This window comes from Balaenoptera ricei, chromosome 4, assembly GCF_028023285.1.
Source record: "Balaenoptera ricei isolate mBalRic1 chromosome 4, mBalRic1.hap2, whole genome shotgun sequence".
Classification (NCBI taxonomy): domain Eukaryota; kingdom Metazoa; phylum Chordata; class Mammalia; order Artiodactyla; family Balaenopteridae; genus Balaenoptera; species Balaenoptera ricei.
In genome coordinates this window covers 38,759,337-38,771,417 of record NC_082642.1, presented here as the reverse complement: position 1 = coordinate 38,771,417, position 12,081 = coordinate 38,759,337, and the positions used below count along the sequence as shown (strand labels likewise).

The window sequence follows — 12,081 nt, the reverse complement described above, 5'->3', positions numbered from 1 at the left end:
GGCGCCAGAAGACGAGGAGGCCTCTCCACCCACCAAATCTTAAAGTTTATACAGAGAACTTCACTGGGTTCAGTCATGTGTTCAGTCCAGATGGTCTCAACACCACACTGCTCTCTCAAGGCTGCGTCCTTGCAAACAGCTCGCACGGCGGGAATGGCGGGCGGAAGGTACATTTCAAGGACAGGCGAGGGGTTGTGGAGCCTCCAATTGCCCGGGGCCAGCTCCAGGGTCAACCAGTGGTCGCGTCCTCTCGATGACCTCCCCGGACACTCCAGCCCTCCCGGTCCCTCGGCTCCTACAGTCTCTCACGACCCCCCCAGCCCCTCCACAATGGCTCTGAGAGGTCCGCAAGCGGTTTCACTAGCATGGAGATGGCTTGTTTGGCAGCTGTCTGGTTACACTGTAGCAACATAGGCACAGGCAGGAGAAAACACAGATCAACACAATGACTCCCAAAATAAGTAACAACTTTTCCCACCAAGAGCCCCATGATCCAAACCACTGATTCTCTAAATGTCCCAGGCTGGGGACACTGGATCACTCAGGGTGTTCGCTTGAGTCCCCATGTGCTCTAGTAAAGAAGACACGTTAACAGACTACCAGGTGTGAACACACAGCATTCTGTCTGGATAACACACAGGGGCCTCCTTGCGAGGCAGTGGTAATGTCCGAGGCCGTTTTATTTTGGAGGACGGCTTTTCTCACTAGAGACAGTTCAGGGTCCGGTAGGGGCAGGCTTTGCCAGCTATCACTGAAGGCTTGCTGGGTGAATGTGGTGAGGGCTTGTGTGTGAGCTAGAATAACCTCCAGGCCAATGGAGGAACGAAGATGGTGGCCACATGACGGTACCAGTGGAAGAGAGAACGGGCCCGCCTGGCCTCCAGGAGAGGGAGGTGGGCAGCTTTAGGACCTTGACCCAGTCGTGCTGGCCATACATGTTGGCCGGGAAGGCAGCAGTGTCGGGAGTGAGGGATGGACCAGAGGTGGGCTATGTCAAAGCAGGACCAACGCCCCCCCCCCCCCGCTCCCCTCTCTCAATGGTGCACGCTCCAATCCGGGCACAGCTGGCAGCAGGACAACGGGGTCCCGGTGGAGACCCCCTGCCGCAGGGGCAGGGAGCAACTCTCCTCCCCTGGTGGGACGTCCCACTGCAAATTCCAGCACACGACGCCCGTCCCGGGCTTGAGGGGCCGGGTGTTCTCAGCAGCACAGCACGGTGATCCGTGGTGTCAGGGCACTGCTACACCCCGACACTTCCGTACTTTATGGTGTTGAGGGTCTCGGCAGGGGGCCCCGGTCTGGCACATGGGGCCACAGTCCCTACTGGTTGGTCACTCAAATGTATAAAGTCTGGGACAGTGGCTTAGTCCAGCCAGCCAAGGTGGTTTGACCTGTTAGCAACTTAATCTGCTGCTCGCAGGTTACAGGGGAGATGAACCCTCTATTCAACGTCACGTTCCTCCGCCTAGTCTTGCACAGCATGGCCCTTGAAATGGGATCTCCGATCACTATTTGCCGAGGGTATCAGTACCGGACACTCAGCTCCTCTAATCACCTAAGGGTGGCAGCCTGGTTCGTGCAGCCACAGGGGAGAGCTTGGGTTAGGCCAGATGCAGTGTCCACAGGAACCAAGGCATATTTAGAACCCTCACTCGGAGGGAAGGGGCCAATACGATCAATTTGCCAAGCCCTCGCTGGCAGGGAACTCCAGGGGGTGGCGCCAGACTCCTCTGGTAGCTGCCCTGGGCACCGTTTAGAACACACAGGACACGCTGTTGCTGCATGAACCAACTCACTGTATTTCAAGGGCAGTCCAGGGTCTGGGCAGTACGCCATCCCACCCTGGTGCTACGCCGGCTGTCCTTCCTATGCACCCCGTCTACTGATGAATCTACTGAAGGGTCAGTTACCAGGGCTGGCACCCGAGCTAGGGCATCAGCCTCCTGATTGCCAGGGAGTGTCAGCACCTCCTGAGCCAGGACGCGGAAGCCAGTGAGGACGGCCTCAGCCTCTTGCAGGTGAACCCAAACGTCTCTCCACACATCCCGCCCCAGCGAGGGTTTATTCATGAACAACCACCTCCCGACTCCCCGCTGTTCAAACCACAGGGTTAATCCCTTTAGATCAGCCCAACTGTCATGGCCAAGGGTTAATGGCCGGGGCTCATGAGTGGTCACCAGCCAAATGCTGAGTTCAAACCCCTGGCTGCTGCAATTCATTCCTGCTACAAGATGAACAGATTCTTGTTGAACTTATGCAAATAACTATATTGCCATGAAAATAAGAATGCTCATTCTAAGACTTTCTGAATTCTGGAGGGGTCAGGTAGGGAGGAAAAGATGAACGTTTCCTCTTTGTTCACAATGGTATATGTTAGCAAATTGCTGATAGCTTAAGAGAAAAGAAAATAGTTTTCCTTAAACCTGGAAAAACAAAACATAAAAGGATCAACAATGTTTCCAGTTTAAAAAATCATAAAAATTATAGTCATCCTCATCAGTTTTTCCTTTAGAGTTCTGCAAATTCTTTTTCAGTTTAGTAGCATGATCTTAGTTATCAGAAAGCTATACTCTTCCACAAATCTTGAAGATGAAGCACTCTTACAGGAACACTTTTGCAAAAGCATCAGAGCATGACAAAAGTCTGTAAATGACAGAAGACTTTAAAATGGCCAAGGTTAAAGATCTGATGAGAGCTCATTATAATGCAATTGGCAAGGAAATTTGGTTATTGCTGTGATATACATCCTCCTGATGACCTCCTCTGACACTGAGCAGGGGACCTACTTCACAGCAAAGACGGGCCGTGGGCATAGGCCAATGACACGGGATCCCTGGGTTGTATGACACATCACACCATGCAGAAGCAACCAGCCTCCTAGAAGGATGAACTGCCTTCCAAAGGCACCCCTGAATGACCAGCTGAGAGGCAACCTCCTGAATGGGTGTGGTGCCATCCTCGGGATGCAGCATATGCTTAAATCAAAGACTTCTGTACGGGGCTAAGTCCCCAGTAAGAACAACACACCGGTCCAGAAACAAAGCGGGGTGGGGAACAGGAGTGGCCCCACTTACCATCACTCCCAGTGATCCAATCACAGTGAGGAATTTCACGCTTTCCAACCTTGCCACTCTGAGCTCTGCACCGTTAAAAGTTCTGGTCTCCAGAGGGTATGCAGACTCTTGCCAGGGGCCACAGCAAGTGTCTCATTACAGCCAGGACACTTTGGCCTCCCTGTGCCCAGGGACCAGAAAGTCAGCATACTGGCTGTGGAATTTGACCCTGACCAGCCAGGGAAGGCAGCATGTGTATGGAATCCCGGTGGTCTGCTTGGGTGCCTCCTAGTACCCGCTGGCTTCCGGATCCAAGTGCCTAGGACACAGCTCCAGCTGCTGTCCGAAAAGAGTGTGGTATGATTGCCAAGGGCTCAGCCTTTCAGGACTAAAGGTTTTGAGTCACACCACCAGGGAAGCCGCCAAAGCCTGCCAAGATAATCACTGAGGGTGAGGGGAATTTGGAAAGAACAGTGGCTTAGGGAGAGGATGGGTACCAACCAGTATGCACCTGAAACCAATGCAGGATCAGGGTCTACCGCTTGTCCCACTAACTTCCCTCTTCTAAATTCTCCCTCAGAAAGAGAGGCCCACAGAACTCACGGAGGACCTGCCCCCTAAACTTGCTTGCAGAAGTAGATCACTGTGATACAAGGGGTGTAGCATACTGGCCACAAAATCGCACAGCTCAGGTCTCCGGCTGTACCCTGGCAGCACTGTCGCCGACCACAGTGGGGGCACTAATGCAGGTCCACTCCTGAGGGTCCTGGAACTCCTTCAACATGAGATTCTAGGTTGATTTGGCCCGTCGGCCTGGCCAAAACTCTCTTAGAATGGGACTTCCATCTGAAACCTTTCTACCCCACCTCCTTTCATCCCTGCCCCCACTCCTGATGGGTGTCAGACGCTCATCACGGTCGGAGGGGCTCCCTGCCTTCTCTTGCTCCCTCTCCCCTCATCCTTCACAGGCCTTTCCCCCAGAAGACTTCCTGCACAGGAAATCCTCTCCTGGTGTCTGCTTCTCAGGGGACCTGAATTAAAATTAAAGCTCACTGTTATTACTTTTATTACCCTAAGTTGTCTACTTTTTTCCTTAAACATAAAGACCCAGGGGAAGAGGAGGGTCTTTGGGTCCAAAAATAGTCATATCCCGGGCTTCCCTGGTGGCGCAGTGGTTGAGAATCTGCCTGCCAATGCAGGGGACACGGGTTCGAGCCATGGTCTGGGAAGATCCCACATGCCACGGAGCAACTGGGCCCGTGAGCCACAGCTACTGAGCCTGCACGTCTGGAGCCTGTGCTCCGCAACAAGAGAGGCCGTGATAGTGAGAGGCCCGCGCACCGCGATGAAGAGTGGCCCCCGCTTGCCACAACTAGAGAAAGCCCTTGCACAGAAACGAAGACCCAACACAGCCATAAATAAATAAAAATAAATTAATTAAATTTCTGATTGCTGACAACACCTTTGTTTTAAAAAAAAAAAAAAAAGTCATATCCTCTTGGCACTAGACCACAGAAATATCAAATTTCTACCCGTTCAATATTCTCAGTAACGTGTGTATATATAGATGTACACACATCTATCTATATAAACCGCATACACATATATACACAGTTGAGCCTAGAACAACGTGGGTATGGGGGGTGCTGACCCCCCTTCCCTAGCGTGCAGCCAAAAATCTGTGTATAACTTTACAGTTGGCCCTCCGTATCACTGGTTCTGCATCTGTGGATTCCACCAACCTGTGGATCGTGTAGTACTGTAGTATTTACTACGGAAAAACATCCTTGCATAAGTGTACCCGTAATCCAGGTATCAGTTCAAACCCATGTTGTTCACGGGTCAACTGTATATCCTTTATACAACTGTATCCTTGCATATTTGTGATTTTCAAAGGAAGGATTCTTCACTTCAGAAGCTATCAGTTTTAGAAAAAATTTTAAATCCTTGTCTTCCGTGCAAGAGGCAATACAAATCCATCTAAAAAGTAACAGTGAGATTAAGTAAAATGTTATAAAATAAGCTGAGTAGGGATTAGGGAAAGATTAAAAGCCAAAAGTATATCTATTAAAGAATTTTTAAAAATCAGTAATAAAAGAGGAAAGAATTACTGATACACTCAATAATGTGGATAAATCTCAAAAAAATTGGGAGAAAGAAGCCAGGAACCAAGGAGTATTCTGTATGACTCCACTTATATAAAACTCTAGAAAAGGCAAATCTTATCTATAGTGACAGAAAGTTCTTCTGGAGCTGGGGAGATTGACTGCAAAGGGGCACAAGGAAATTTCTGCAGAGATGGAAATGCTCTATATTCTGATTGAGGTAGTAGTTCCTCGAGTGTGTGTAACACCTTTATTAAAACTCATTTAACCATACACTTGAAATAGGTGCAATTTACTGCATGTAAATTATGCCTTAGTAAAACTGACTAAAAAAAACAAACGTGATTTTCAACTTTAAAATAACCTTGGGTCAAAATATCCTGCTTCATCCAGGCCACCATCTTTTCTTACCTGGATTTTGCTCTCCTCTTCTGATTGGATTCCCTTACAGGAATCCAGCTTCCCTCCAATCTGTTCTTTGCTCTGCAGCCGGAGTCATGTTTCTAAAAGGAAATGTGATTATGTTACTCCCAACGACTCCCATTCTTCTTCACGTGTATCAGTCAGGGTTCAATCAGAGAAAGAGAACCGCTAAGAGAGATACAGATGTAGATACTTATTACAGGGATCTGACCTACACAGTTACAAGAACCGGCTAAACAGTCTCTGTAGGGCTGTTAGGTCCACCTATTCTCTTCCGCTGCTGGAGACTCAAGTCCGCCGGGCAGGCGACTGGGAAGGGAAGATGATGTAAAGTTCCAACAACCAGCTGGAACGCACAGCCACAAGAATGAACCTCACCCTGTCAGTTCTTGCTTCCTCTGACCTTGGCGTCACGGGGTGGAAGCTGGGCCATTCGTGAAGCTAAACGCATCTGGCCCAGGAGTCAGGGAAACTGAGGGAGGATCCAGGGGCGGGTGGAGCAGTTATAGGCTCAGCCACTGCCTCACCTCAAAAAGTCAGCCAGGGGGCTTCCCTGGTGGCGCAGTGGTTGAGAGTCCGCCTGCCAATGCAGGGGACACGGGTTCGAGCCATGGTCTGGGAAGATCCCACATGCCGCGGAGCAACTGGGCCCGTGAGCCACAACTACTGAGCCTGCACGTCTGGAGCTTGTGCTCCGCAACAAGGGAGGCCGCGATAGTGAGAGGCCCGCGCACCGCGATGAAGAGTGGACCCCGCTCGCCGCAACTAGGGAAAGCCCTCGCACAGAAACGAAGACCCAACACAGCCAAAAATAAATAAATAATTTTAAAAAAAAGTCAGCCAGCAAAGCCGCAACACACATGAGCTATAAAATGGCTGCTGCTTCACGTCACCCTGCGTACCTCCTACAAGACTCTCTCGTGGCCAGCCCTAACCAAAAAACATACGGTAGAGCGAATTCTGGGAAATGCGGTTCAGCCTAGCCAACCTGACACGTTACAAAACCAGCGTTAACACACCAAACCTTAGATGGCTTCCATTACCCTCACTGCCTTAACAGAACTTATAAGGTTCTCTGTGACCTGATTTCCACCAGGTCTTCTGGCTTTATCTCCTACTCCCATCTCAGGCTATAAGTATTGAAATATTTACATTTGGTCCTGAGGTTTTCTCTAAATTTCCTAGCCGTTCCATACTATGTCTCCTGGCTGGAATACTCTTCCTTCCTTCCCCTGTAACCTGGCTGAGACCTTTTCACCCTTAGGAAGCCTTTCCTGACATATCACTTTATTGCTGGTGGCCAGTACAAAACCAGGTCCACAGCTGGCACCCAATAAATTTCAAATGAACAAACCATATGCCAATGAGAATTAAGACTGATTACCACTGAATGAACATGACTGGAGACTTAGGCATATAGGGGATAAAGTGCTGCAGCAAAGGTAATACGAGCCGCCCATTAACACATGCAGAAGGCTGTTCCCTTCTCACTTTTGTCCCCCCTCCCCAGGAAACAGGGGGAAATGTCTAGAGACGTTTTAGCTGTCACCACTGGGGAAGGAGGTGCTACCAGAATCTAGGGGGTGGAGACTAGGACGCTGTAAAGCATCCCATGATGCATAGGACAGCTCCCCTCTCCCCAACGAAGAATTGCCTTGCGCAAAACGTCAGCAGTGCCAAGGCTGAGAAACCCTGACAAACATCAAGCGTATCCGGATATTGATATATAAAAATATGCATTTACATAAACATATTATTTCACAATTAACGCAGTTTATAACAGGTAAAAAAATCAATATTTAATGACAAATGATTTGTCCTACATGCCAGCAATACAAAGTGTTGCATTTGTACCACCAAAACCAAAGGAATTGGTGAGTCCAATACATCTTTTCTCAGTTTTCCATTCCTGTGCCTTGAGTGGAACATAATTGAGATCAAATTCTGGTTCTGTACAGTCCAGGTTTAAAGTAGGTGGCAGTTTTCGATGATAACAAGCCAGGGAGGTGAAAGCTGCCTCGGCGGCCCCGGCGGCCCCCAGCAGGTGTCCCGTGGCCCCCTTGGTGGAGGAGACGGCAAGGGCGTGGGCGTGCTCTTTGAAAAGATGTTTGATGGCTTTGTTTTCAGCAGCGTCTCCCAACGGTGTGGAAGTAGCATGTGCGTTGATATAGGATATCTCTTCAGGCTGTACACCTGCATCTTTTATAGCAGCAGCCATACATCTAATAAAATGAGAAAAGCAACTGAACTTATCGGAACGACATCTAATTTTAGCAAGGTATTCATTGTCTGTATGGCTTTCGAAAAAGAAATATCCAAGTACACTGGATGAAAAGAACCCTTTATGCTCTAATGACAGAACAGCATCTTGGATTACCATGTGAGTTGGAATGCTGTCTGCATGGGAATAACAAGGCACCCCCAGTACCCTGGACTGATTCATCACCATGACACAAACATACAAGCCTATGGATTCTGCAATCTCTAATAAAATGTGTTTCTATTTTATTTGAATTGTCCTTTTTTCCTTGAGGAAAAAGCCACATAGACTCAGGCCTAGAATAATTTCTCTTCTAGAAATTTCTTATCAGTGGGGTGTGTTGTAGAGTTAAAACGTGGAGAAAAAAATATATAACTATGCTCTAATGTTTTCTTTCACATTTAAATGTAAAACTTGGAATATGTCCCAATAATCTAAAAAATGTCTGTACTATTACTTTAAGGCTCAAACACCCTTTCAAAAATTGTCTTATTCAGGCTATGAGAATTCTAAATAAATGAAGAAATACAAAGCCAAACCCCAAGAGAAACAAATCCAAAAATAAAACACTTCTCTGGGAAAACCTCTGAAAATCTCATGGATGTTAACACCCTTTTTTTTAGTTGTTGATCTCTGGGCTGCATACATTTCCTTAAGAGGCAGCTCAGAGTATAATCTGAAGCGTGCTGGAAGGTTTCACCTAAACATAACTATTTCCTCATCTAGCTGACTACCAGGCTTGACATTTCCAGCACCAGCAACTACTCACTAAAACTCAGAAGTATAATTCAGGGGTCGGTGAACTATGACCCTGGCCAGATGCTGTTTTTGTAAACACAGTTGGCCCCTGAACAAACTGGGGGTTAGGGGTGCTGACCCGTCACACAATGGAAAATGCCCCTATAACTTTACCGTTGGCCATCCATACCCCCAATTCCACATCCGCAGATTCAACCGACCGCGGATCCTGTAGCTCTGTAGTATGTACTTAGCGAAAAAGATCCACGTGTAAGTCGAACCGTGTAGTTCAAACCCGTGTTGTTCAAGGGTCAACTGTAGTTTCATCGGAACACACCCATTCATTTTCGTACTGTCCATGGCTACTCTCAGTTACAAAGCAGAGTCTGAGTAGCTGTGATAGAGACCCTCATAGCTGGGATAATATTTTTGGCCCACAAAGCCAAAAATATTATTTGTTCCTTGACAGAAAAGGCCTGCCAACCCCTGGCTAATTGAACTGGTTAAGACATAATATGATCTAAGCAGGCTAACCTATGAACAAACATAACTGACACATAATGTTAGTGTCAGAGGGGTTTTTGGTTTTGCGGGTTTTTTAACTTAACTCACTACCTCTTCCACGATAAAGGCAACTTGCTTTTCCAAGTGCGGTCCTCAGACCAGCAGCGCCAGCACCACCTAGGAGCTGGTTAGAAACGCAGCATCTCGAGCACCACCCTAGACCTACGGAGTCAGAATCTGCATTTTCGTGAGATCCCTGGGTGATGAGAAGTCGCAGCAGAACCCTACTGAAACGGAGCAGAGACCAGGTATGCGTAGGACAAAGCGCTAACTGTACTGTCCAGGTCTGATGGAGGGCTGCAGAAGGGAGCCTCCTGTCCCTGACGGCTGTGAAGCACAACTGAAGGGAAGAAAACGTGGCAAGGTCACACACGGCCTTCTTCACAACGTTACTGGCCTTTGCTAAAAATCCAGATTTTGTAAGGATACTCACATGTTTTTGAGTATTTCAAACGTGGTAAAGCAAAGAATTCAAAAACACTAGTCAGTCTAAAATGGGAACACAACAGAGATACAGTACACCAAGGCCAGATACTACAGTTTCCCCTAAGTTGAGACTCCAATAAAGAGTCTTATCTGAAGAAATGTGAACAAACAACCAGTCTTTACCTTAAGGCACCTTCTCCTCCAGGATCAGGGGCGGTTATGTGACTGGCATCACCTGAGAGTCCGTAGCCCAAAATCTCTGCATAGATCCGAGCCCCTCTTTGAACAGCATGCTCGTGTTCTTCCAGCACCAGCACGGCTGCACCTTCTCCCATCACAAAACCATCTCTCTTGGGATGGAATGGCCGACATGCTGACTTCGGATCAGAGTTTGTGCTCAGAGCCCGGGCTCTGGAAAACGCAGCAAGCGACAAAGGGCTGATGCAAGAGTCGGCACCTCCAGTCACCATCACATCAGCATCGCCGTGGGCTATGAACCTCAGAGAGTCTCCCACAGCATGAGCTCCCGTGGTACAGGCTGTGGACACTGCATGATTGGGACCCTTGAGTTTATAGCGAATGCTGACCTGGCCTGCGGCCATATTGACCAGAATCTTAGGGACAAAGAATGGGCTGACTTTACTGTAACCTTTCGTCTGAAACATCAAAGCGGTTTCAGAAATCACTTCAAGGGGAACCATTCCCATGCCAATTGCAACACCAGTAGCCGCTTGGTCAGCTTCTGACTGAGGATACCAGCCGGAATCTTTCAAGGCTAACTCAGCAGCCCCAATGGCCATAACGGTGGGAGAAGACATGGACTTGATATCTGATTTGGGCACAAAGTTTTGTGCGTTGAATTGACCTTCATCACAACCTCTTGGCACATAAGCAGCAACACTGCAAGGGACACTCTTATACTCTTCACCGACCAGTGAAACGATTCCACTCTCTCCCTGGATAAGACGATCCCACACCAGCTGAGTGCCAACACCCAGAGGAGTCACTAAGCCAATGCCTGTAACGACAACCCGCCTACGCAATCTGGGTGTTGGCACAGTTCCGAAAAACCTCCTTTCACTTATCAATCGCTGGCACAACCTTGTGTGTATTCGATGAGGGCTTGTAACTTTTAGGAAACTTTGCCAGCCGTTTGACAGCATGGTTGAGACTCAGAGGATCAGAGACGTGCCCGCAGCAGGCCACGACACGCCCAGCAGGTATTGACTGTTGTTGAAATACCTGAAAGGCCTAAGAAACAACATCCAAGGTGATTTTTCTCGGGTGTTTGGTATGAGCTGTTAAGGAGCGCAGGGAAAATAATGTTACATCACTTTTACTTATCAAACCACCTGTCTGGACTCAACCCTTTTTAGACTCTCAGTACCCTCCGACATTCCAAGATAAAGAGCTGAAAAGACGACTCATTCGATTCACAACAGAACTTCACAATGAAAAATATACAGGCACTCCTGGCCGGATATAGGCTGCGGAAAGCATCCTTTTTCAGGATTACCGAGGCCTTATTACAAAAGACAGTTCACGTGTCGGTGGCACAAAACACATTTCAGGGCCTATTCTTTGGGGTGGCGGTGAGAGAATTTTTTCGATCAGGGTTTCGGGGACCGCGAAGGTCAAGGGCGGGGGGGGGGGAAGGGGGTGTGGCCAACTCCCCGCACCGCCCCAGACACCCGAGGAAAGCGTGGCGAGAGGAAAAGACACCTGACCCGGGTCCTCCACACCCCTCTCCCCACGCAGCGCCGACCCGACTCGGAGCTGGAGGGCGGAAGGAGAAGAGGAGCGAGCAGACGCTACCTGCACCCGGCCTCCGGCGGCTAGCGCAGCCGCAGTCCCCAGCGCGACGCGGGCGTGCGCACGCGCACAGCACGTCCTCACACGTCCGCGCACACGCACGTCCGCATGGCGCGCACGCGCACGCGCAGACCGCGCACGCACACGTCCAGCGTGCGCGCCCTCTGGGCCAGGCGCCCTTCCCCCGCGTCACCTTGGCGGAGGTCAGACGGTGAGGCGAGGGTTCGGGTGCCACCTCACCGACTCCAGCATAACTTGGGAACGAGCACGTAACGAGGGGAGATAGCATTTTTGCGTATCAAAAAGGGATCTCTTTCTTTTTTCTTTTGCTAATAATCCCAAATATTCCCCTGTTGTGGGAAGAGGGACTCCGTCATATTCGCCCAGAATGCTAGGGAAGAATTAAAGAAGTTACCGTATCCTTACAGTGATCTCTGTATCGCCCAGAGCTGTTTATAATAGCAAAGTAGGACCCACCGAAATGCCCAACAGCAGGAAATCAGTTGTCTATTTTGTGGTACATCTAAATAATGTGCAGCCATTTAAAATAATTTTATAAGTGAATATTTATTAATGTGGAAAGATGTTAATTTCTTAGAAGATCCAAGTTGTAACTTGTATTTTTCCTTTTTTTTTTAAAGGGTTTTCTTGGGGGCGGGGTCTGGTCTGCAAGCAAGTATAATGATTGCGGTGTTTTTCC

The 12,081-nt window shown here is 48.8% G+C and overlaps 1 protein-coding gene across 1 annotated transcript; it reads right to left on the bottom strand.

Moving 5' to 3' along the window:
• Window positions 1-7,354: 7,354 nt before the first annotated feature.
• OXSM (3-oxoacyl-ACP synthase, mitochondrial) lies at window positions 7,355-11,471 on the bottom strand. Its single transcript, XM_059920456.1, has 3 exons — window positions 11,385-11,471; window positions 9,753-10,820; window positions 7,355-7,803 (listed from the first exon to the last, which is right to left on the bottom strand). The coding sequence occupies exons 2-3, from the start codon at window positions 10,730-10,732 to the stop codon at window positions 7,401-7,403; spliced, it is 1,383 nt and encodes a 460-aa protein (XP_059776439.1). The 5' UTR covers window positions 10,733-10,820; window positions 11,385-11,471; the 3' UTR covers window positions 7,355-7,400.
• Window positions 11,472-12,081: the final 610 nt, after the last annotated feature.